This window comes from Giraffa tippelskirchi, chromosome 10, assembly GCF_054371585.1.
Source record: "Giraffa tippelskirchi isolate mGirTip1 chromosome 10, T2T-mGirTip1v1.2.pri, whole genome shotgun sequence".
Taxonomy (NCBI): Eukaryota; Metazoa; Chordata; class Mammalia; order Artiodactyla; family Giraffidae; genus Giraffa; species Giraffa tippelskirchi.
In genome coordinates, this window is record NC_137284.1 from 99,891,284 (window position 1) to 99,918,007 (window position 26,724).

At 35.6% G+C, this 26,724-nt stretch overlaps 1 protein-coding gene across 12 annotated transcripts in view; it reads right to left on the bottom strand.

The window, feature by feature from the left end:
- Positions 1-26,724, bottom strand: part of FOXP2 (forkhead box P2) — a 1,512,938-nt gene that overhangs the window by 176,880 nt on the left and 1,309,334 nt on the right. For 10 of the 12 annotated variants that reach the window (XM_081537130.1, XM_081537128.1, XM_081537123.1 and 7 more), the window contains one exon: positions 21,204-21,293. In XM_081537130.1, the coding sequence (XP_081393256.1) occupies positions 21,204-21,293 (90 nt within the window). Of the gene's footprint in view, positions 1-17,549; positions 17,608-21,203; positions 21,294-26,724 lie in introns of all 12 variants that reach the window. The other 2 variants (XM_081537132.1, XM_081537131.1) reach the window with 1 other exon arrangement.

The following is a 26,724-nucleotide window of genomic DNA, read 5'->3' on the forward strand; positions in this document are numbered from 1 at the left end:
TCCTCCATCCATGGGATTTTCCAGGCAAGAGTACTGGAGTGGGGTGCCATTGCCTTCTCCGTTGTAAGCATATATTGCTATAATAATCACTCAAAATAAGATTACTTGCAAACAGGACTTAGAATCGTGATCATAAATGTTTCTCACAGAACATAAACAAAAAAGCGAAAGTGTTAGTCACTCTGTCATGTCTGACTCGTTGCGATGCCACAGACTGTACCCCGCCAGATTTCCTATCCATAGAATTCTCCAGGCAAGAATACTGGAGTGGGTTGCCATTCCCTTCTCCAGGGGATCTTCCCGACCCAAGGATTGAACCCAGTCCCCTGCCTGCTGCAGGCAGATTCATTGCCATCTGAGGCACCATGTTTACTCTTACAAACCTTCTGACATCAGGATTCAGCATGTAAGTACTCTGATTAGTTAAAAAAATAATTTATATTCTTGCCTTAGTCTCAGTAATGCAGAAAAATAAATGACTACTATCCTTGGCATGAATGTGAAGATACTACTGAAATATTTTTTTCTCCTTTCTTCTTTTCAGTCTGAGTAAACTCACCTTGTGATCAGCTCTCCCTTTCTCCCTTTAACCATCTACATCATGTTACTTGTTTTCATACTTAGACTTGTTTTCACACTTCAATATCCCTTAGAATCTGGAACGTGGTCCTAAACAAATTTTAAGGAACCACAAACAAAGCCTTAGGAGGAACAAACATGAAGAAAACCTTACTGTGCTCAGTTTATAAGTGATGGCTGATTCACTAACCATTTAGGGGGTGGGGGAAGCAATTTATCCCATAAAAAGCCATAACTGTCAAGGAGGTTTTTTATTTTTAACCTTAACCCACTGAGTTTTGTTTAAAATGGCTTAGAACAATGGCTATTATCTTGAATTTTTATCTAGCCAGATTGCCAGCTCCCTGAGGCTAGGAACATCTTTGAATCCCCTATGGTACCTGGTGTCTGCTTAGCAAAGTGTCTAATACACTGAGGGCATTTAGTCATGTTTCTTTGATGGATTGATTGACTGAGGACATAAATTCTAATACATGGAAATACTGTAAACGAGTTTTGAAACCTTACTGCTGTTTTGTTTTTAGCTTGTAGTTTTTCCACCGGAGCATGATAATATTTGTTTCACATGAAATTGAATAAAGTAGGCCTTTCAATTTATTTCTGCATTACTCCTGAACTCTCTTTTTTATTAAGTAAATAACTCCTTGAATAGAATAGCAAGCATAAAGGTGGGAGAGGGAGAGTAAAATGTATTAACTAACCTCTGCTCTAGTCCAGCAGTGTTGCAAATTCTTGAAAGGAATGCCAAATACCAAATACCGTAACTGCATCAATTGACTAAGTACTCATTTCTGAGTGCTTCTTCTTTTCTTTTTAAACAAATTTAACATTTTATTTTTTTGGCTGTACCACGCAGCATGTGGCATCTTAATTCCGCAGCCAGGGATTGGAACCTGTGCCCCCTGCAAAGGAAGCACAGAGTCTTAACCACTGGATGGCCAGGGAAGTCCCTCTGATGTGGTTCCCAAGAACTCGTCCTCACTATCCTAGAACAGGTCTTTCTTTCAGAGAATTTGTATTTGGTATGACACTGTTAATCAATGTTATTTTGACCTTTTGGTGATGACAGGTTACATCTTAGCACTGAATAACCCACTTAACAGTCCTTCATCAGAAACTTGACATCTCATGCACACAGCTAGTTCTAGTTCCTAAAAGACTCAGGAATCACTAGCCAGAAAATACTAGTGTGTTTGTTTGTTTGTTTTTTACTGTATGTATATGCGTTTCTGTATTTCATAGATCGATTTCAATGTTCTAGGGTTCAAAGAAGGGGGTGCAATATGGGGCCTGAAAGTCAGAAAATGAGAGCAAGGGAGGGAGAAAGGAACAGAGAGACAAGCAGAGATGGAGAGAATAGGAAAGGGAACGATTTAGAGAGGAAGAGAATACTTTCTTCAGAGGGTAAATGAGCTTTTAAGTACAATTTATTTCCTACTCCTGCCTGCTAAGTCACTTTAGTCATGCCTCACTCTTTGTGATCATATGGACCGTAGTCCACCAGGTTCCTCTGTCCATGGGATTCTCCAGGCAAGAACACTGGAGGGGGTTGCCATGCCCTCCTTCAGGGGATTCTCCCAACCCAGAGATCCAACCTGACTCTCTTATATCTCCTGCATTAGCAGGTGGGTTCTTTACCACTAGCACCAGCCCGCTAGGATCCTCTGTCCACGGGATTTCTAAAGCAAGAATAGTGGAGTGGGTTGCCATTTCCTTCTCCAGGGGACCTTCCTGACTTATGGATCAAACCCATGGCTCCTGTGTCTCCTGCATTGCAAGCAGATTCTTTACCCACTGAGCCATCACGGAAGCCCATTTCCTAATCCTACCTTGCACCTAGTCCACCATATACCTGCCTGTACTGACAATGCATTACATACAGTCTGATCTTCCTTGTCTAATGATATGCAAAATGTCTACTGCAAATGAATATTAGAAATAAAATTAAAAGAAACCATATACATGTAGAACTGATAAAAAATAGCTAGATATCTTTAAATATTCACAGTTTTATTACAGAGAATGAAAATACTAGAATTATTTGGCTTACTTTTTGCTTCCTAAATTTATGATGTATTTCTCTAAAGAAAGTTCATTACATTATTAATAGTACTGTTTCTTTTGTTTGAAAGATAAAACCCAATCTCACTAATTGCATAAATCACACATTTTAAGAAGAAGATGGACTCACTTCATTTTCATTTCATTCTGGATAATTACCAGAAAGCATGCAGGACCTATTAGAGAAGGGGCGATTATAAAAAATCATTATGCATTTACAGTATCTCAGATCCAAACCAATGCTTAATTCTTATTCTCATGGAGCCCTGGATGAAGTGATGACAAACACTCACAATAATCATGGTTTTGTTGGGAAGAATCACACACAGCACTGGAACCTCCCATTTTTACTCCAAATAGCGATCAGTCTTCCATCAGACAGGCAGCCTTCACAGAATGAGGAATGTCTGCCCATTCTGTCCTCCTGCCTGTCCTGACGCTGAGAATTCCTGAAGAAATGATCCATTTATTTCAAATATAAAGGGAGCTGGGGAAAAAAAATGATCTGCTTACAAGTCCCATCTGACATTCTGCCCTGACTCCTTGGGAAGGTTACTGAACCTTTCTGGCTCTCTGATATCTCACAGGTAAAATATGGGCAGTACCGACCAATTCTGGGGTTTACTTGGAGATCAAATGACCAATCATGGGCAAGGTACCTGGCACCTAGAACACAGCAGGAACTTATGAGTGTCTATAGGGATGGAGTTGAGGGAGAGCAAGAAGGGTTCCTTGGAACTTCTTTCAGATGCCCCACCAAGTACCTATTTTTCTAGTGTAGCTGCTTACATTGCAGATCACTGCAGAAAAGAAAGAAAAACTATGGACTATGTCTCTTAACTTCTCTAACAGTTGAGTTCAGTTTAGTCACACAGCCGTGTCCGACTCTATGACCCCATGGACTGCAGCACGCCAGGCTTACCTGTCCACCACCAACTACCAGAGCTTGCTCAATCTCATGTCCATTGAGTCAGTGATGCAATCCAACCATCTCATCCTCTGTCGTCCCCTTCTCCTCCTGCCTTCAATCTTTCCCAGCATCAGGGTTTTTTCCAACAAGTAAATTCTTTGCATCAGGTGACCAAATAATTGGAGCTTCAGCTTCAGCATCAGTCCTTCAAATGAATATTCAGGACTAATTTCCTTTAGGATGGACTGGTGTATTCTCCTTGCAGTCCAAGAGACTCTCCAGAGTCTTCTCCAACACCATAGTTCAAAAGCATCAATTCTTTGGTGCTCAGTTTTCTTTATAGTCCAACTCTCACATTCATACATGACTACTGGAAAAACCACAGCTTTGAACAGATGGATCTTTGTCAGCAAAGGGATGTCTCTGCTTTTTAATAGGCTGTCTAGGTTGGTCATACTTTTTCTTCCAAAGAGCAAGCGTCTTTTAATTTCATGGCTGCAGTCACCATATGCAGTGATTTTGGAGCCCCCCCAAATAAACTCTCTCACTGTTTCCACTGTTTCCCCATCTTATTTTCCATGAAGTGACATGACCAGATCCCATGATCTTAGTTTTCTGAATGTTGAGTTTTAAGCCAACTTTTTCACTCTCCTCTTTCACTTTCATCAAGAGGCTCTTTAGTTCTTTGCTTTCTGCCATAAGGGTGGTGTCATCTGCATATCTGAGGTTATTGATATTTCTCCCAGAAATCTTGATTCCAGCTTGTGCTTCATCCAGCCCAGCATTTTGCATGATATATTCTGCATATAAGTTAAATAAGCTTGGTGACAATATACAGGCATGACATACTCTTTTCCCAATTTGGAACCAGCCTGGTGTTGCATGTCTGGTTCTAACTGTTGCTTCTTGACCTGCATACAGATTTCTCAGGAGGCAGGTAAGGTGGTCTGGTATTCCTATCTCTTGACCAATTTTCCACAGTTTGTTGTGATCCACAGTCAAAGGCTTTAGCATAGTCAATGAAGCAGAAGTACTCTTTTTTCTAACACTCTTTTGCTTTTTCGATGACTCAACAGATGTTGGCAATTTGATCTCTGGTGAATCGGCCTTTTCTAACCCAGCTTGAACATCTGGAAGTTCACAGTTCACATACTATTGAAGCCTGGCTTGGAGAATTTTGAGCATTACTTTGCTAGTGTGAGATGAGTGCAATTGTGCGGTAGTTTGAACATTTTTTGGCATTGCCTTTCTTTGGGACTGGAATGAAAACTGACCTTTTCCAGTCCTGTGGCCACTGCAGAATTTTCCAAATTTGCTGGCATCATCTTTTAGGATCTGAAATAGCTCAACTGGAAGTCCATCACCTCCACTAGCTTTGTTTGTTGTGAGGCTTCCTAAGGCCCCCCTGACTCCACATTCCAGGATGTCTGACTCTAGGTAAGCGATCACACCATCGTGGTTATCTGGGTCATGAAGGAAAGTGAGAACTTTCCAGAAATATAATAATCAAATAGAAACATTTTTTCTGACTTTAACTTGAGTAACTGTCACCTTCTATAACTATCTTTTTCATAGTCCTTCAAAAACACGTGCTTCTGTACTTTCAAAATATTTATATTTTCCAGTGTTCCACTGCCTACATATGTTCAATTGGGTTGCCTCACCAGTGTTGCCTAGCTTCAGTAGAAATTTCCTGGAGGGAAAGAGTCACTGCTGCTTAGCGTACTCTGTGGGTTTTCCAGGTGGCACTAGTGGTAAAGAACCCATCTGCCAATACAGGAGACATAAGAGAGGCAGGCTTGATCTCTTTGGGTCAGGAAGATCCCCTTGGGGTGGGCATGGTGACCTACTCTAGTATTCTTGCCTGGAAAATCCCATGGACAGAGAAGCCTAGAGGGCATTGTTGAAAAAAGTCAGACATGACTGAAGTGTTTTAGCAGAACAGTATACTTTGCATTGTACTCTACTAGAGCTCAAAATGTATGGAGTCTTTAATAACAGTTGTAATTAAAAATATCAAAACTCGCAATAAAGTCCTAGAGCCTACTGACCTTTAGTCACATTAATACACAGATTTGTGTCTGTCTAAACTTTCCTAGAAGAAACAAACAACAAAAAATAAAAAGAAATTTCTTGTCATTAAAGTATGTCACGTCATAAATTCTCTTTTCTCTTTCTATGCAGCAGAGTAGCTACCTCACTGCAATCCACTGAAAGTCAGCTCTCATCACAAGATTTTGCTTTTTAGCTTAAAAGAGAAAAAATCTCTTTTCCCAGATTTCTTAGGTCCCGTGAGTTGTTAATAGCAGCTATGTTAAATTGTCATTGGCAGACAATGCAAAGATTCCTATCTTAAAATTCATCCTTCTGTTTTTCTCTACTAAAAGAACCCAACTTTGTTCAATTTGACCAAAGGTCTGGCTGAATATAATCAGCTTCACAGACTCAGATGAAGCAATGGGTATTCATGTGATACTATTCAGGCCAATGAAATGTAAAGAGAAGCCATTCTATGGGCAAACTTGTTATTAAAACTTGTTATTCAGCTGTCTTGCACTTCTTGGTATTTTGCCTTCCCCTTCTTTCTACCTGGAACATGAACATGATACCTGGAGAAAGAGCAATCCAATTGTGACCATGAAGACAAAGGCTACACATGGGGCAGAATAGAAGGCTGAAAGAAACATTGGTCTGTGTCATCCTTGAGCAGTAGTACCAGCCAAATCTGGACTTCCTGTCTAAAGAGTTCATGTTTCATGGGAAAAATAAATCTATATTTCTGAATAGAGCAGCTGATATAAACTCCACAGTAAATTTAGATAGTGTTTTAGTAGAAACATCCAAAATCCCCAGGGCTAAATCACTAGATATAATTAACTCATAAAAATTATATACCAATAATTCATGTAGCAAAGACAGTACCCAGATAATATTTGAGAAATCCTCATATCTCATTTGTATCCTATCAGTTCAGTTCAGTTCAGTCACTCAGTCATGTCCAACTCTTTGCAACTCCATGAATCACAGCACGCCAGGCCTCCCTGTCCATCACCAACTCCCAGAGTTTAACCAAACTCATGTCCATTGAGTCGGTAAAGTAACAGATGCATGATGATTTACAGCCTTTTGTGCCATGCTGATAAGGTTGAAAAACAGAGCAATTTTCATATTAGGGCAGAGGAATATGGCCCAATCTAATCAGAAGGGTTTATAACTAAAGACTATTAGGAAAAGTTGACAGAAACATTGGACAACTGTGGAGAAAGAGAAATAATTCCGGTTTGAGATAAGTTGATTTGGGTTGTGATGCCCCAGTAGGCAACTGAAAAAATCACATTTGGAGCCTAGGAGAAAGGAGGAACTTGACAGGGTTGTCACTTAGCACTGATCTATGGACTCCACGTATGTTGTGTTCAATCATGTCTGACTGCGACATTTTGGACTGTAGCTGGATCGGCTCCTCTGTCCATGGAATTTCCCAGGCAAGAATAGTAGAGTGGGATGCCATGCCCTCCTCCAGGGGATCTTCCCAACCCAGAGACCAAACCTCTGTCTTCTGTTTTTCAGGTGGATTCTTTACTGCTGAGTCATAGAGTAAGCCCAATATGGACTTGACACATTCATGTAAAATGTACTGTGTACCAGATGCTGGAAATGTGAAGATGAATGCTGCTGCTGCTGCTAAGTCACTTTAGTTGTGTCCGACTCTGTGCAACCCCATAGACGGCTCTGCCGTCCCTGGGATTCTCCAGGCAAGAACACTGGAGTGGGTTGCCATTTCCTTCTCCAATGCATGGAATTGAAAAGTGAAAGTGAAGTCGCTCAGTCGTGTCCGACTCTTCGCGACCCCATGGACTGCAGCCTACCAGGCTCCTCCGTCCATGGGATTTTCCAGGCAAGAATACCGGACTGGGTTGCCATTGCCTTCTCCAAAGATGAATGAGATAGTCCTAACTTTCAAGGAACTTATAGTATATATGATTCAGTGTGATTAATGCAGGAAAAGAAGTGTATATATATATATATGAGACATAGAGACATAGAGACAAAATAGATAGGAATTATTAATTCTACATTGTGTGTGTATGGCAGGTGAGGGTTTCAAAGAAGCCTTCATAGAGTACCTGACAAGATGATTTAAAAGCTTCAGAGAAGGTTTCAGGGTGGAAAGACAGAGAAGGGCATACTGAAAAAAAGAGAAGGGTAAGGTCACCTATATGGCAACATGAAGCAATTTTGGAGGAGCCCTAAGTAGTTTGATGCTGCTGCTCATATAATTTGTAAAAAGTGGGTGGTGGACAATGAGATCAACATGCAAGACCACTGCACTAGATAGCTATCTTCAAAGATAATGAACTTTATTTTTTTTAAAGTTTCTAATATCTAAAAGGAGGCCAGCATAGGAGATATGTGCTGAGGACTTTAGAAAGCAGATACTATTTAAAAAAAAATCAAAGATAAGATCTTAAGATTTACATAAAATTTCTCACAACATTGTTGAAAATGCCCCTGGAAAGAATGAACAGAGACAGGTATCTCAAAAAACCCACTCAAGGAACTTTTTAGATAGCTCAGATATGAAGATATATATACACACACACACAAATAAAACACAGGACTGAGATTAGAAAACTGTTGCATATGTAAGGAAACTGAGATATCACTAGTTCAACTATTGCTTCATTGCACAGGTTGGAAAACCGAGTCCCTGAGAGGAAAAACGACATAGCACATTAATGAGAATTCAGATTAGCTACTTTTTATTATAGAGAACCACTTATGTGTTGCAGAAGAGTTGTAGGGTCCCTATTTACTACTCTGTAGACCAGCTGCACTAGAATCTCCTGGGAGAGTTTAAAATATTTTGATTTGCTAAGATCCCATCCCCTCAAATTTTAACTCAATGTTCTTGGTTGAACCCAAGATTCTCCATTTTTAGATGATTTTCAAGTAATTTCTTAGATTAAAAAAATATTATTAGCCTAAGTGAACTCTAAGACTATCTAGGTGAGTGACTACGGTTATTGATTAAGGGAAATAAAACTCTCCTGGAATAAAGTAAAAACTTTAAATGATGCCCACATTTTTGAGAAACTAGAACTCTAATCATATTTTCATCACAAATGAGTATGTTTTAAATATCTATTACATGCTTGGCTCTATGGGAAGGAGAGGGAATAGAGAGATTGATTTTCTCCTCTGTGTTACTTTATTTTTTACAAGGATATTTTATTGAAAAATTTACTCCAGTTTTCCTGAGACACCAGATTTTCCTCATGTCAGCACATCGTAATATTCAATGTGTTCCTTGGTTTGTCACTTGAGAAGGTGCAGTAGCACCAGCAGTAGAAGATATCAAGGTGGCAGCTTTTACAGCAATGTTAAGTATTAACACTAGAAGTGTAAGAATTTATATACTGTGCAAAGGAATTGTCTGTCTATTTTGTGTTACCAAAATGCTTAACTACTAGGTCCTATAAGTTAAAACCTGTCTATGAAGATAAAATGATAAAAGCTCGCATGATCAAACAAATCCTTTCTTTTAAAGTAACCACCAAATACTTTTAGCCAAGCTGGATGTGATTCAAGACCTTCAACTCTGAACTGAATCTAGAGTCATCCTAATTTGAGGGATAAAACACTAAGTTCAGAACGCTTGGGCCAAACCAGTCAACAATCAATGGTAATTAAAATAAAGCTTCTCCTTACTATTGAACTTCTATGAGGTCTCTTCATACACAAGACACAGCCTTCCATCATGCCTTTCAAAAGCATGCCAGACAACTTTTACTATGAAGGAATACCCCAGGTTATCTACTGATGTCATTGGATATTTACAAGTAAGAAGGAGGAAAATATTAACATTAATATTGACTGCCTCTCTCAATTACTCAAATAAAATACCAGCAGAGAAAGTAGAGGGGACTTGTTGGTTCACCTTAGATTTTTCTAACTGATGCTAGATTGCAAGATCTTAAAATTCACAAATGTTGAGGATTGGCCTTATTATTTTCCAATTACCCCAAAGTTCCAAGACATTACACCTGTGGAATTTGTCAAGCCATGAAACTAAATCAAGCATGCTGGGGGTTGATCTAGTCTTTAGATTACTGACTCCTCACACACATAAACTAACTCCTCTACCTTAGGGATTCTTCCATTATAAATGCAGCTTTGTGGTTTTTCTACTTGTTGTCACTGATGTAGAAAAATCTGTGGTATGAAAAAAACTGTTTCATTATAAAAAATTGACATTAATCAAAAAGTAACCTTTATTGAAAGTTGGAAAGTTAACTTTTGTTACACTCTGTACATGATGATGGTAGCGTGACTCAGAATGACAGTCTTTGGAAGAAAGATTGCACAGACCTCCTATATTTTTGAACTGGAAATTTCTTAAATTTGAGGGTTCACAAAGATCTCAGGATACATACTTTGTGAATGTCAAGGGTCTACTATAATTAGTTCTCATGAGTGATTTCATCCTAATCTAATCGGAGAACATCATTTTCATCTTAAAAACCTATTACACTGTAGCAATTTATTAACACTTATTAAGTGCCTTTGAGAAAAGTAACTTAGTGACCAACCATAATTTAGCTTAAAAATCATGATTAGGTTCTTTTAATGAACTTATATGCTTTTCATATTAAGGCAGGGTGACTTAAATATTTTTAAAAGAACAATTCATTACACTTTTGTTTGATCATTTCAAATGCTGTGCTTCCAAATTCACTGTTATTAAAATAATCATGATCAACACACCCTAAGATCTGTTTAGAAAATCTGGCCATTGAGCACAGCCATTCCAAGCAATTCTAGCTTGAATTTCTTAATGAGTTTTCTGGGAAGTCTTGTAAAGAATTTAAGGAAGGAAGGATAAGCCAACCTGATGGTTGACTTTGAAAGAGCCACCAATAAATGTTATCAGTAAGAGGAGATTTCTAGCACTACATGAAAGGTTTCAGGTTCTCCTAAGTATCTGAGATATCGAAGAGTCAAGCTGCTCTCATGCTAAAACTACAATTTAAAATAGCAAAAAAGAAACTATTCTTGAGGCAAGATGAGAACTAAAATATTAGATACTGGATTTGCAGAAGTCACACACTTTTACTATTTTGTTAGTAAAATGATACGCTAGTACATCTTTTATCCTTTTAAATGCCTAATAATTTCAGGCATTTAAAGTTATTCTTTTCTCAATATGGAGACTAAACAGACAGAGATTAAGTAAAATGTGCAAGATTCCATGATGAGTGGAAAGAATGGAATGAAAAGAAAAACCATAGTGGGAAAGGTGAAGTTAGCAGTGAAATGTTAAGAAAATTAATGGAGAATGAAGGATTAAAGGTATAAATAGAATCCATAGAGAAAACACAATGAATCTTAAATGTAAGTGAATTTCAAAATAATTTCACATTTTGTCTTTAATTATGTACTGACATTGTTCCTCACTTTGTCATTTAATTTAGCTTGTACAACACCTCCAAACATCTTAAGGTAAAATTCACACCCTAAGTCTTAAATCTTATGGAGAGCTCCCTTAACAATATTAATGCTCTATTTACTTCTTCCTCTTACTTTAGTGAAGGTAGAGAATTCAAGGGAATATATACCTAACATCCTAATGGATTACAGAAAGAGTCAAGTGCTTGGGTAGCTAAGAAAAGAGAAAATGTGACCTCCTAGAAAGCTGTTTTCTCTCAAATTTAATTTATGGGAACTCTGTATTATATATACAGTATACACTTACTTATATGACTAGAGACACAGCAATCAGAGAATAAAAGTATATTTATTATCTATTTTCTATTTAACACATATTAAAATAAAGATTTTTTTTCCCCCAATCATTAGAAATAACATTAGTATTTCAGATCTTAAGTTATTGGCAAATGATTTAAAAAAAAGGGGGATAGAAATTATCAATGTTGCAGTTCAGCACTGCATGTATGAAAATGCTCATGGTCATTGTTTGATGTGGTTGACAAGACAAGCTCCATGTTTTAGAAACTCCCTTCCCTTGACCTTATTCAATAGAGGACAAGATAACTTGATTCATTTTTCCCCTCTTTACATTCTTTTGCTTTTTTCTCTTGCTTTAAAAACTGTGGATGTTCAAGAGCTCCTCTTTGTAGATTACTTTTTTTTCCAGAAATCTCTCCCACTTCCACGGATTCATCTATCATTTCTGGATTATTTCACAAATATTTATCTAACTGACTTCTCTGCCAAAATCTTTATAATTTTCTAAAAGTTTTCTATTTCAATTTACTTTCATGCCATCACCTCAAATTCAACATTTCTAAAACTCAATTCATGATATGCCAGCCTCAATAACTTTTTAAAGATTACCTTATTCCAGATCTCTTACAACTAAAGCACCCTCCAGATGAACCACTGTTGACAAATCTCCACCAAACACTGCTTTCACTATGTCACTGTGCTACGCTGTCGCTTCAGTCGTGTCCGACTCTTTGCAACCCCATGGACTGTAACCTGCTGGGCTCCTCTTTCCATGGGATTCTCCAGGCAAGAATACTGGAATGAGTTGCTGTGCCCTCCCCCACCACTATATCACATCCCTATCAGAAACCTTTAACAACATCTACTGCCTAAACCATAAAGTACAGACTCATTCGCTTGACATTTTGGGCTCTATACAACTGACAATGTATATTTTCTAGCCCTTCAATCTCTAAATGTTTCCTTTAATGTGACACCTCTATGCTGATCAAAACAAACTATTGAATACTTACTCTTGCCTAACCAATCTCACAGTTTCCCATCTCTACATCTTTGATGACATCTTTTGAAAATTCCTCCATCAAAAATCATCTTTTACTTTCTCTACCGAATTCTCTTTCTTTAAGCCTAACATAGATACTTCTTGTTCTTCAGCCGCTAAGTCTGCCTCTTTGAGACTCTATGGGCTGCAGCATGCCAGGTTCTTCTTCCATCCTTCACTATCTCCCAGAGTTTCAAATTCATGTCCATTGAGTCCGTGATGCTAACATCTCATTCTTTGCCACCTGCTTTCTTTTTACCTTCCCTAGTGGGAAGGACTTCCCTGGTGGCTCAGACGATGAAATATCTGCCTACAATGCGGGAGACCTGGGTTTGATCCCTGGGTTGGGAAGATCCCCTGGAGAAGGAAATGGCACCCCACTCCAGTATTCTTGCCTGGAAAATCCCATGGACGGAGGAGCCTGGTAGGCTACAGTTCACGGGGTCACAAAGAGTTGGACACGACTGAGCGACTTTACTTTCACTTTCTTTTTGCCTTCAGTCTTTCCCAGAATCAGAGTTTTTTTCCAGTGAGCTAGCTCTTTGCATCAGGTGGCCAAAGTACTGGAGCTTCAGCTTCAGCATCAGTCCTTCCAATGAATACTCAGGGTTGATTTCCTTTAGCATTGACTAGACATAGATGCTACCTCTCCACAAACCCTTCACAGATCACTTGAGCCTAAATTAAATAATTTTCTTTTTAAAATGCTTATAGCCTCAACATCACTAATCAATAGGGAAATGAAAATCAAAACCACAATGAGATATCATCTTACACTTGTCAGAATAACTATCATCAAAAAGACAAGAAATGGTATAAGTGTTGGCAAGGATGTGGAGAAAAGGCAATCCTCATACATGATTAGTGGGAATGTAAATCAGCACAGCCACTATGGACAACAGCATCGAGGTTCCTCAAAAAATTAAAAGTAGAACTACCATACAATTCAGCAATTCCATTTCTGGGTATTTATCCAAAAAATTGAAAACATGAATTCAAAAGGATATATGCACCCCGATGTTTATAGCAACACTACTTATAATCGCTAAACTGTGGAAACAACCCAAGTGTCCATTGACAGATGAATGGATATACATACATATGTGTGTGTGTGTGTTTGCATGTGTGTGTGTGTGTGTATATATATATCAGTCATAAAAAGAATGAAATCTTGCCATTTGTGATAACATATATGGATCTGGAAGGTATTATGCTTAGTGAAATGTCAGACAAAGACAAGTATTGTATATTTTCACTTATATATGGAATCTAAAAAAACAAAACAAACAAACAAATATAACAAAACAGAAACAGACTCACAGATACAAAGAACAAACCAGTGGTTAACAAAGGGGAGAGGGGTGGAATGAGGTAAAAAATAGGTGAAGGGGATTAAGAGGTATAAATTATCAGTTATAAAACAAATAAATTACAAGGATGTAATGCACAGAACAGAATATTGTCAACACTTTATAAGAACGTTATATGGTGTGTAATCTATAAAAATCAAATTACTATGTTGCACATCAGAGTCTAACATATTGTAAGTCAACTATACTCAATAAAATAAGATAAAACAAAATACTTATAGCGTTTTCTGCCTTTCTGGTTACCACAGCACATCCACTGTGGCCTGATATTTGTGTGCAAGTCTTACTGTCTCCTCAGCCAAATCACAAGTCCCTGAGGATATTACACATTATAAATACTCAGTTTTCACTGAATGAATGAAGGTTTTCCCACTTCCAACCTCCTCCTACTCTCAATTCAGCTCAATCTCTCCTCATTCACTGTTCCAGCAGGTATTTATGGAGCTCTATTAGTCAGTAGGCACTGCAGATGAGTAGGACATATATGATCCCTGCTGTCATAGAGCTCACAGTCTAGCAGGGAAGACAAATATTAAAGTATAAGTTTGTGTGTGGCAAGTGTGATATATACATGTTGTGGGGGCCTATAGGAAGCAGACATACTCTAGTCAGTACATAAAAACTCACTGTTGCTTTTTTATAAATTAGACACACTTCATATCATAGTGAATAGTGAATTGTGACAATTATGATGAAATAAAAGGTAACATACAATTCTTATCATAACCGTGGGTTAAATATAAATTTCCTGGTGCTGGTTGTAATAGAAATCATTTACTAATTCAATATAAGTGCAAGGATATATGCTGGTTACTTTATACATTATTTTTTTTAGTCTTTACAACAATCTCACAAGGTAGGTATCCTTATTCCTACCTAAGAATAAGATAAGGAAATAGACTTCAAGAGATTCAGTTATTCTACCCAGAGTCTTACTAATGGAGAGGAAAGATAGGCTTCAGACTCCAAAACGGATGTTTCTTGTTCTCCGTGCCATGAGTAGATTGTTCTAAGTTTTCCACACAAGTGCATTTAGCAATGATGGACTGGATATCTCAGACCCTCCTCCACAGGGTGTTAGCCTTGTGCATCTGGCCACATGCGGCAACATAAAAATATTTTAAGAAATATTTTATTCTATAACATTCCTATAAGACTATATATTTCACTTTTCCTTTCAAAAAAATGTTCTTTAGTAGAATGGGAAATGCTAAAAAATAGCAAATTTGTAAACTCAGCAGTGGCCACAGGACTGGAAAAGGTCAGTTTTCATTCCAAACCGAAAGAAAGGCAACGCCAAAGAATGTTCAAACTACCACACAATTGCATTCATTTCACACGCTAGTAAAGTAGTGTTCAAAATTCTCCAAGCCAGGCTTCACCAGTACGTGAACTGCGAACCTCCAGATGTTCATGCTGGATTTAGAAAAGGCAGAGGAACCAGAGATCAAATTGCCAACATCTGTTGGATCATCAAAAAAGCAAGAGCGTTCCAGAAAAAAATCTATTTCTGCTTTATTGACTATGCCAAAGACTTTGATTGTGTGGACACAAGAAACTCTGGAAAATTCTTAAGAGAGATGGGAATACCAGACCACCTGACCTGCCTCTTGAGAAATCTGAATGCAGGTGAGGAAGCAACAGTTAGAACTGGAGATGGAACAACAGACTGGTTCCAAATAGGGAAAGGAGTACATCAAGGCTGTATATTGTTACCCCGCTTATTTAACTTATATGCAGACTACATCATGAGAAATGCTGGGCTGGAGGAAGCACAAGCTAGAATTAAGATTGTAGGGAGAAATATCAATAACCTCAGATATGCAGATGACACCACCCTTATGGCAGAAAGTGAAGAAGAACTAAAGAGCCTCTTGATGAAAGTGAAAGAGGAGAGTGAAAAAGTTGACTTAAAACTCAACATTCAGAAAACTAAGATCATGGCATCTGGTCCCATTACGTCATGACAAATGGAGAAACAGTGGAAACAGTGAGAGAGTTTATTTTCTTAGGCTCCAACATCACTGTAGATGGTGACTGCAGCCATGAAATTAAAAGACATTTGCTCCTTGGAAGAAAAGTTATGACCAACCTAGATGGCATGCTAAAAAGCAGAGCTACCCCTTTGCCAGTAAAGGTCTGTCTAGTCAAAGCTATGGTTTTTCCAGTAGTCATGTATGGATGTGAGAGTTGGACTATAAAGAAAGCCGAACACTGAAGAATTGATGCTTTTGAACTGTGGTGTTGGAGAAGACTCTTGAGAGTCCCTTGGACTACAAGGAGATCCAACCAGTCCATCCTAAAGGAAATCAGTCCTGAATATTCATTGGAAGGACTGATGCTGAAGCTGAAACTCTAATACTTTGGCCACCTGATGCGAAGAACTGACTCACTGGAAAAGACCCCGACGCTGGGAAAGATTGAAGGCAAGAGGAGTAGGGGACAACAGAGTATGAGATGGTTGGATGGCATCACCAACTCAATGGACATGAGTTTGAGTAAACTCTGGGAGTTGGCGATGGACAGGGAGGCCTGGCGTGCTGCAGTCCATGGGGTCGCAAAGAGTTGGACTGAGCAACTGAACTGCTGACTGAGAATGGGAAAATGAGGACCACACAGGCATAGTCTGTCCATGATAGTAGTTTTTAAATGAAACTATCTTTTAATTTTATGATATAAAATATATAACTGCTTATTTTTAATATACATAAAACATAGATAGCAAAAAACACCCTTTAAAAGTTCTTTTAAAATATTCTGCATCACAGTAAATTGTCCGACTCAAACCCATATTGCAGATTTCTTGCTTATATTTCTTTCAGTATTTGGAATAAAATGTGTTTTATCTTCTAATTCCTATAACAAGAAGTCAGGAACTAATGTTGGAAGGAAGTATTCAATTTCATTCTTTAGCAGTGCATGGATGGACTGTAATAATTTTCTAAAACATATTTATCAGTGTTCAATTGTATAACTCACATAGTTAATATTTTATTCCAGGATAAATATTTCACTCCAGGATAAATATTTCATTATTCACATATTATACTTTATTTTTTATTTTTTCCCTGGAATATGAAATTTTAGAAATGCTGATTAGTTCACTGCAGAAGTTCTTGTTTTGTTGGCCAATGTCAATTTTAACAATTTGGAGTAGAACAGAGAGGATGGTAGAAATGTGTTCAATTGTATCGTAACATATTTTAATGTAGTTTATTAAGTAAATACATGGTAAAATAACTCCTTATGGAGCTTAAATTTTTTCCTAAAGGAATATATAAAATTATTTCAAGACATTAAATAAAGCTTCCTTAGATGTTATATAAAATGACACTTATACCATGATTTTCATACAGATGAGATTTGATACTTTGATTCCAAAGCATTATTTTTGGTCATGGTATATTAATAAAGTGCTTTGTAACTGAAAACAAACAGATAAACAAACATAATTCTTATGCATAAGCGAACATCCAACAAGATACAACTAAACCTGAAAAATCAAGATGCCTATCACTCACTCCAAAAAAAGTGAAATACATTTTAACCACAGAATATTATATATTGTCTATCAGGTAGCCCAATGTCTTTGTTTTCAAGATGTTCAGCGACCTCCTCAAACTTATGTAACTCACTTGTGCCAGAGTCAGAATAAGACCTCTAGGTTTAATTCACTTTGGCCTTTTACTATGCCATTCTCGAGCTATTTAACACATAATTATAAAAAATTTTAAATGACCTATTGGGAAAGAGAACCTTATATAAGATACCTACAATGAAGGAAGTGATTACAATGCTATATACTAATATTCATCTAAGATATCAAAGCAATGGCATTTACCTTAAATTTACGTCTCTGCTCTGCACAGCTGTTGAAGAACCACAAGTCTGTCTCATGGCTGTAAATGTAACAAGAACAATAATGCGACCAATTTTCATACCTAAACTAAATTAAGTAGATTTGTCATAGGCTAGAAAATTGATAATGTATTTCACAAAAACTTTTTAAATTACAGATTATGGAAGTGTGCATGTGTGTTTATGCAGATGTGTTTGTGTGTGTGTGTGCACACACAGACATGTGTGTGCACTTACTGTTTTTAATAATCTGGAAATTAGTTTCATGAAATTGAAAGTATTACATATTATCCTTTGGCTAACTTTTCTCATTATGGAACACCATGAGTACATCAGGTCTAAAAGTGTAAGGAGTAGATATAGATAAATAAAACAAATGAGAGGCTGTCTTCAGCTGTTATTATTAGATTATGTTTTTCTGGGATACATAGTAAGAACGTAAAGAAGAAACATCTGGTAATTCTTAGGTTAATATCGGCTCCCATTTGCATCACAATCTTCATATATTATTCATCAATATGTCATTTACCAATGTACCTACTGATTGGACCTATTCAATTGGTGTTTCATGTAACTAATGAATATAATATGCAAACATGTTTCAAACACATATATTCAGATATCTATACATGAAAGTGAAATCGCTACTATGATCGGTACTCAAGCTTGTCAGATATGAGTTTCTTCTTTCCATTTTGCATTAGATATGCTAATATCTATGCCACGTGTAGCACAAAATCCTGAAAAAGTGTAAATGAAAAAGGAATAGTAGATAAATACTAGTCTGCTAGAAATATTCTCTCTGCCATGTCACACTTCAAATCTGGATACCACTTTTAAACATTTAAAGGAAATTCAGCTGAATATAACAAAGCAACCAAATATTGTTCTTGTGACTTAAGCCATTAAAACAGATTCTTTAAAAAAATCTGTCCTTTCTTTCAAATGTTACAAAATCATTCTCCATCAACATTATGTTTTAAAATAAAAGCCACATATCTCTTTGGTCTCCTAAAAATATGTTATGCCTGATAAAGTACAAGCCACCATCATCTATTATTAACACCAAATAGTTTGCCTTGAGGTACAGATTTTGAAACATTTTAAATTATATTTTTTTTAATCCTAAAAGATAATCTACACTAACTCTCTTATGAAAGGTTGGTTAAACTCTTAGGTAAGTAGAAAAAGAAGTAGGCTGTGAGAGAATCATGGAATTTTTAAAGTATTACTTTCATATTAAATGGTTAAAATTTCTAACAAAAATATTTTACCCTTTTCTTTAACATACGTGGAAAATAGTGCAACTCACATTAAATAGTATTTGTAGATGCAAAGATAAGCATTACCTTATATCTCCTTTTGACAAATGTATAAGCTAGTATAAAATGCTATCAGATTTTTATTAGACTTTTAATACAATCCCAGCATGTTTCCTGTTGCTAAGCTTATCAAGTACTATGAAATACTAGAATTGTAGACTCATATTAATTGCAGTGCATATTTTGGTGAAAAAATACCTCTTCATTCATTATTTATAAATTTTTATTCATAAAAACCAACTAAATCTTCAGTCTTACGACATTTTGGCATGAGATCCCACTAAAATTACAAAACAATAATAAAATGCTACAGTTTTATAATATGTACAATAGATATGTATTCTAAATAATATGAATCACAAAACATTAAATATAAGTGACACAATGAAAGTTTGTGGAGATGATTAGCAACTGAAATTGTCAAAAGGTATTTATAATACTGTTAATCACCCTTTGGTGATAACAAAATTGAAGAGCTCTGCTCAAAATTCTATTTAAACATTTGGTACATGACCAACATTTTCTTATTTGACTTATTAATATTTCCACATTATATGTATGTACGTATTGTCCAATAAAAAAAAAAGTATGTTTTAGTTAAATAAAGTAGCACATTTTGCCTTCCAATACAACAAGAAAAAAAGAAAGCAGAAAAACTAAAGCCCAGCCATTCTTTCCAAAGATACCGTGGTAACCAACAATAAAGAAACTTCTACTGGACTTAGCTTTGGAGAGTAACAACTTAGTATTTTGTCTGTTTTGTCAAGAGCTATGATAAAAATAGAATTAGGACAATATGTAGTGTCTTTCAGATATCTGAAACAATGAACTTTTCTACCTTTGGTTTATTCTGCCAGTGTCTAAATTTCCTTTGCTATACCAACAAGAAAGCAAAAATCTCAGTCTGAAGCCATAGTGAGGATAAGCATTTCATTTGCTATCTTCTGTGACTTCTATGTAAATTTCTCTGTCATGTAAATGTATGGAGAGGCTCTCATGGAATCAGATAACTTGATGGAAATACTTCAAAAACCGTAATTACTTGGGGAGGCATATGATAGTGAGGAAAGTTTGTCACTACAGAATTACCAGTTAAAAGAATGTGAAATCCATTTTACAAGAGAAAAAAATTAAAATTAATCTTAAACTTAGGCTGACTTAGTATAACTTTGGTTTGCAATCATGGCAGACATCGGTACATCATATCCACCTATCCCCAAGACCCCCTTCTTCCCACTCACACCCCAAAAATGGGTTTGTTCCCAAAAATACATACTCATCTCACATTTGCCTAGGGACTATGCATTTAATTCAATTTTTAGGTAATAAGTAGCTTTTGGATTATGTAGATCAATAGCCAATAATTCTGTCACACAAACTAAGCTTCAGTAGGGTACCATATGAGAATTAGTTACTAGCATCTGAAAGTATACCTGGAAAATGAAAACAGATAGCTAGGCCATGAATTTTATTTCAAGATTATTTTGTTAAAGCAATAAGAATGATGTTGACTTTAAAAAAAACAACAACTTATTAGACATGTATATAACACATGATTCAAAAAAAGCATTGCTTATCTTTCAATAGAAATGATAAACATTTTGAATAATGTTTTATGCAATTCCAGGGTCTACCTTCCAAATATTTCAAAAATATACTCTAAAAATGTTTCTTCCTCCTAATGTCCTATACATTTTGGTTAAGGCTATACAAAACAATGGTTATATTATGTGGCAAAAAGTTACTTTAAAAGACATACATACTATCATACTATCAGTTTCATAGGACAAACATAGTGAATAAGGACAACAAACTCCAGAATGTGTTTTTATAACTGTAGCAACAGCAATAACTCCTTGGCAAACTCAGACAGTTTTTCTGGCAACCTTGGAGGTTTTTCTGCATTTGTCACTCGAATACAACTGCAGAACGGTTATCTTAAGACTGCTTTGTTTCCTTCCCTACCATTTTACTATGACTTTGTTTTTAAGGAAGAAATTTCACACTTAACCTGTTTGTGAATAAAATTTCATTAGGGAGTTTTACACAAAACTCTTAAAGCCTATGTATCCTAAATGTTGTCTCTACATAATTTGTCCAGTAAGTGACCTTGTGAACTTCTGAAATTTAAGCTAGTAGAATATTATTGTTTTCTATTTCAAGAAGATTATATGAGTTCTCTTTTTGAATGAAAATTACTTACATAGGCAAATGTAATAATTTTATGTATGTATACAACTGGGTCTGCATATCTATTATCATTACAGACATCTTTTAAAGTAAGACCTCAAGGATAGAAGTGTTGCTTTACTAACCTGCAGTGGTCTCTGTTTATCACTGCTCTTGGGAGATTTCAATCCACTTGTCTGCTGCTGTAAGAGAAGTTGTCTTGCTGCTTGGAGAGCCTAGAAGTGAAAAGTGAGCAATATCTAAATATTTTTTGAAAGGTAAATTATCAGTTATTCTTTGGTTAATAGTAATAAACTTCAATGTATGGCAATCCCACCCCCATCCTCCCTTTCTAGAGAATTATTAAATATTCTTTTTCTTCTAATGTGAAAAAAATCACATATCACACATTACACAACTTTACTTAAAATAATCGAGATGAATGTAATCCTGCAAAAAATAAAGTTAATTTGTTTAAAGTGCTTAAAGAGAAAGAAATCATAAACCACATCAACAACCTCATTTCCACATGGAACTTGTCTTCGAGTGTTCAACCAAAATGCCCACTTCCTTTTAAATTATCATTCAATTTGCATTTTCATATTACACTTTTGAAGCAAAAGCAGTAGACTTCAAGTGTTACCGGAAGCTGTAATTAAATTTGACAAATCAACATCAGACTATCTTGAAAGTGAATTAATTAGGATTTTCACTAAAGATTAAAAACACTTTTTTTGTACTTACAATTCAAGGGGAAACCTCTCCTTTGACAAAATAAAGTGCAGTTTTAATACCAAATAAAATTGAGTGGTTTTCATTTGCATTCTTAGCAAAATCAGAGAACAAAGAAATTACCACTCAACCAATCAGATTTGTTTCTATGTGTGACAGAATACCAATCAAAATAGAAGATGTTTTCATTTATTTTTATGTTTTCTGTCCCACTCAGGAAGATAAAACTTAACATAAGGAATTAATGTAAGCATATCATTTATTAGAGGAGGGACAGCTTGGTGATTGGACCTTATAAACTTATCATATAAAACCTAATGTCATACAAAATACACATTGAGATATTTTAAAGGTAGCAGTGCAAACTAATTAAAAAAAAAAAACTTTCGAGAGCTTCTACAAACTCATTGTTTTTCTCAACAACTGAGTTCAATGAGTGCTAGATGATGAAATTTTTCAACACATAAAACTAAAATAAATCATTACCCTACTTTGTTATTCACTGTTTTAAGGTACAAGGTAAATTTTTCATGATGGGAAAAATATCTTAGATCAATATTCTTCTATAATAATTCAGATTCTAAGCTGATAAAAAGTACAAATTTGATTGGAACCAATGAGCTGGTTTTTAAGAGAGTTTCTAGTATCCATGACAACAGTTGCTTTGACAAGATGTGCATATGGCATTACACTGCCAGCTGGTGTGAACAATGTTTGAACTACTGCATTGAGATGCTGAGCAAACAGAAAAAGTTGCCACGTCTTAACCCTCAGGGAAGGCAGTCATCCCCTGATCAATTATGAAAAGACAGAGAGAGGGCTGCTACAGTCTGGCTCCAAGCAAGTTTTCTGAGAAGGCAGGCAGACATAGAAACCAAAGTAAACAAACTGAATGCCCTAGCACATCTCCTAACAACATTGATTTGCCTTCCCATAGCAGGATTTGGCATAGTTTGTCAAGCACACTTTTTACATTTGGAGACACACTCATTCACAACAACTTCAATTTGTTTTTTAAAATTTTCAAGTAATTACAAGTCAGCCTAAATATTTCTAAGGCTAGCACATTCCAGTGATCTCAGGCAGTTTTATTATAAAGTTCAGCTGGAAAAAATATCAAAGAAAAATTCCATAAATACTTCATTATCACAAAATTCAGTTTAAAAAATTTCAACTTGATATCCTATATAATATAGCTTTCTTTCTTTTTTTCTTTAATGGAAATTCATTTAAAAAAAGATAACTGTTATTTTTCAAATGAAATTAATATAGTGTGATTTAGGCTACATTTATATGAAATTCTCAAGATCAAAAAATCAACTATTTTCCCCTTTAATGCCAAAAGTCACACACAGTTTGCCTAAATTTTTTCCTTAGAATTTCTATTTTTGAATTTATTAGTTTATTTTGTATATATATACATATATATATAAAGTTTTATATAGTTTATATTTAATTCCATAGACACAGAAACACATACATATTATTCTTGAAGACTTTTTAATGAATATAGTCCACAATCCTGGAATCATGAATGACTAGGACTAAAAGCGATATTACAAGTCATCCAATCTGACCCCCTCATTTTAGCAAATGAGAGAAATGAGGCCTAGAGTAATCATGTGCTTTCAAGGTCTCCTGGCTTCCAGGTCAGAGTGCATTCTGGTGTGTCTCTGTGTTGTCAAAGGAACTGTCAGAAGGCAATGAGTAAAACTCTAGTAAAGAAGAACAATAAGTAAAGGGAAGGACAGCTCTGACATCATAATAAATCACTTCTTTTTTTTTTAACCTGTAAAGAGACCATATGTGTTTATCAGAACTTAAAAGGGAAACTATATAATCTCCTTATAATTTGAATCTGTGTTTGGTGGCTCAGATGGTAAAAAATCTGCCTGCAGTATGGGAGACCCAGGTTTGATCCGCGGGTTGCGAAGATCCCCAGGAGAACAGAATGGCTACCCACGTCAGTATTTTTGCCTGGAGAATCCCGTGGAGAGAGGAGCCTGGTGGGCTACAGTCCGTGGGGTTGCAGAGTCGGACATGACTGAGGAACTAACACTTTCACTTTCATTTTGAATGGAATGATCACAGAATGTACGTGGTTGGATGGCATCACTGACTCAATGGACGTGAGTTTGAGCAAATTTCGGGAGAGAGTGAAGGACAGGGTAACCTGGTGTGCTGCAGTCCATGGGGTTGCAAATAGTTGGACATGACTTAGTGACTGAATAACAACAATATTGTTTTTAGGGCTAAGTGTTCCCATCAACCTTGACTTCAATTTCATTACATGTTCTACCAATACCTGATGGAGCTCTAAACTATCATAAAATTCTACTCACTTGACAAGTTTTTACTAATAAAATTACTGAAGAATCTAAAACTGGAAAAAATTTTAGAAATTGTTTAGCCTAGCTTTCACGTTTTGTAGACAGGTAACTGAAAAACCAATATTACAATAATATGACTAAAGTCACAAAGCAATAGCAGAGTCTGGTCAAAAGCTAAGGCCTTTGTCTCTCAAATCTAGAAGTCTATCTCCTTCACAACCTTGCACTGTATTCATTCAACTCAATCCAAACAGGTAACCCAATGGAATACATAATACCCAGTGCCTATAGAAAGACATTAAAGTAGATATATTTAGAATTACACCTCATGAAAATATTACTATTAAAATGTACATCATTTTTAAAGGAGTCATAATAAAAATGGAATACCACAAAATAGCTAGCTAAAACATGCTTCTACTTTTAAAATACCTTGGTTTGCATATGCATTTATAGTTATCTTTAAAATAGTAAAGAATCGTCTTTCAATACAAACTCTTATGGAAAAGAACTACTTGCTTATATCAGCATTCTTTTAGTAGTAGTAGAGACTGCTATAGTAAATATAGGAGATGGAGGACAAAAACAATTCCAAGAGATCAGGAATGATTTAAAACTCATAAGCTGAAATCTTTGGCAGTTTGCATTCTAACTGCAGGCATCACATGATATTTTTAATTCCAGTATTCCAGATAACATTTTAGGACTGAATTCAATAAACAAATGTTCAAAGATATTTAGTTCATCTTTGCAGTTTATTATTGTAGCTACTCAAGTGATGAAAGATTATGAGATAAAATACTGCCTTCAATATAAGGTAAGTGTCAAATTATATAGAATATTAATTTCAAAATTGCTTGTCCACTTTAACTGATAAATAGAAAAGGGCTATTCATTAAGTTCTGTGAGCCATTTAGGTATTTATATAATCACCCTTTCTAAAACAAAAAATAATAATTTAGAACAAAATGCAAAAGATGCTTGCAAAATTTCCTTTAATAATAACTGAGTCTGATACAAATGAATAATAAGAAAGGTTTCCAATGAAGTCAAGCCATATCTAGTTTCCGAAAACACATTTGTTTTGAATTAAGGGTGCACTTCACTTATGGAGTTATCTAACTTTAGCAAAGCTAAAGAAAAGATAGGACATTTTAAAAATTAGAATCAGAATTAAATTAAAATCCTTATAATAAAGGCATACTTTTTGTTAAGCTGCAGAAGTGTGGAGATGTACATGTTTTCCAGAATTCACTGCATTTTCCTATAAATGTTTATTGCAAATATCATTGCTAATAGTTACTGTGTAATTTCAAACAAACAAAAAATTTGTGAAGTGAAGTTGAAGCATGTCACCCTTCTAAAGCAGTAATAACTTTAGTTAGTTAGGAATCACTTAGACAAAGAGTAATTCTAATGAGTGTGTCATTATGAGAATAAAGAGTAAAAAAACTTTGTGACTTGCCAGAGCAATATTTTTTTTAGTTCTTGAAGAATACTGACAACTTTTACCAGGAATAAAGTGTTTGAGAATAGCTTAGAAACACCCAGTGAAACCAAAAATGTTGAGCACTCTCAGGTTTATAAATAACTTCTTTTTTTCAAAGTAAATATATGTATATTTTGGAAAAAAAAAGACATCGTTCATATCTCTCCTCATAAAAATAGGAATGCTTAACCTATCAGCCTGTTGCATTTGAGACGTTAAAATGAAAAATGACATCTACGCCCATTAATATCTTCAATGTATAAACAGCACAGCGTGACACATTCTTGAGAGCTGAAGGCTACAAAATCTCTCTGAAACATAAATAACAAAGCACTCAGAAGCATATTTGATGTTGATATTCATCTCTGAGAAAAACACTGCTGCCTAGGCTTCTTATGAAAATAGATGCAGCCCAAATGGATCTCCTGTAATTGGTTTCAGATAGTGAGGTCAGAAGAAATATGATACAAGAAACGATTATGTGGAACAGGCGAAACAAGAATGTTTACACGGGCACTCCCTCCTTAAACTGACAAGGGGTGTACACTTTGCAGATAACCAGAACCAAAACAATTTTGCCAGTAGGATACCCAGAATTTTGCTCCTCACACTCACATATTTTAACCTTTAACATATGACATTTTTAACATATTACTTTGAATACTCAGCATATAGTAAGTTTTCAAACAATTTCATTTTTAAATTATTTTCACAAGTGTAGTTGATAATAAGTAGATTCAGGTCCTTCCACAAAGGAGACAAATTTCAATTCTGTTCAGCCTTTCCTCCCATCATGTCCCTACTAAAGAGAATATACTGATAAATGTAATCTGAAGTCTCATAATGCTATTTAATAGAAGAAAATTAATCATCTAATTGTCATAACCTATTTTCAAACAGCAATCTATCAGAGTGAAATTATGTATCTGTAGTGATTGACCTTTCATTTTATCATGTCTGATATATAATTAGACTAAATTTGTTGGGGAAAAAAAAGCCAATTACTAGAAAATACATTTTTAAAATAATATTATTTCTGTGTTACAGTATATTTCAAATAAAGTTAAAGAATAAATGTGTGGATATGTTATGTTTATGTTGTGGACCACTATGAAG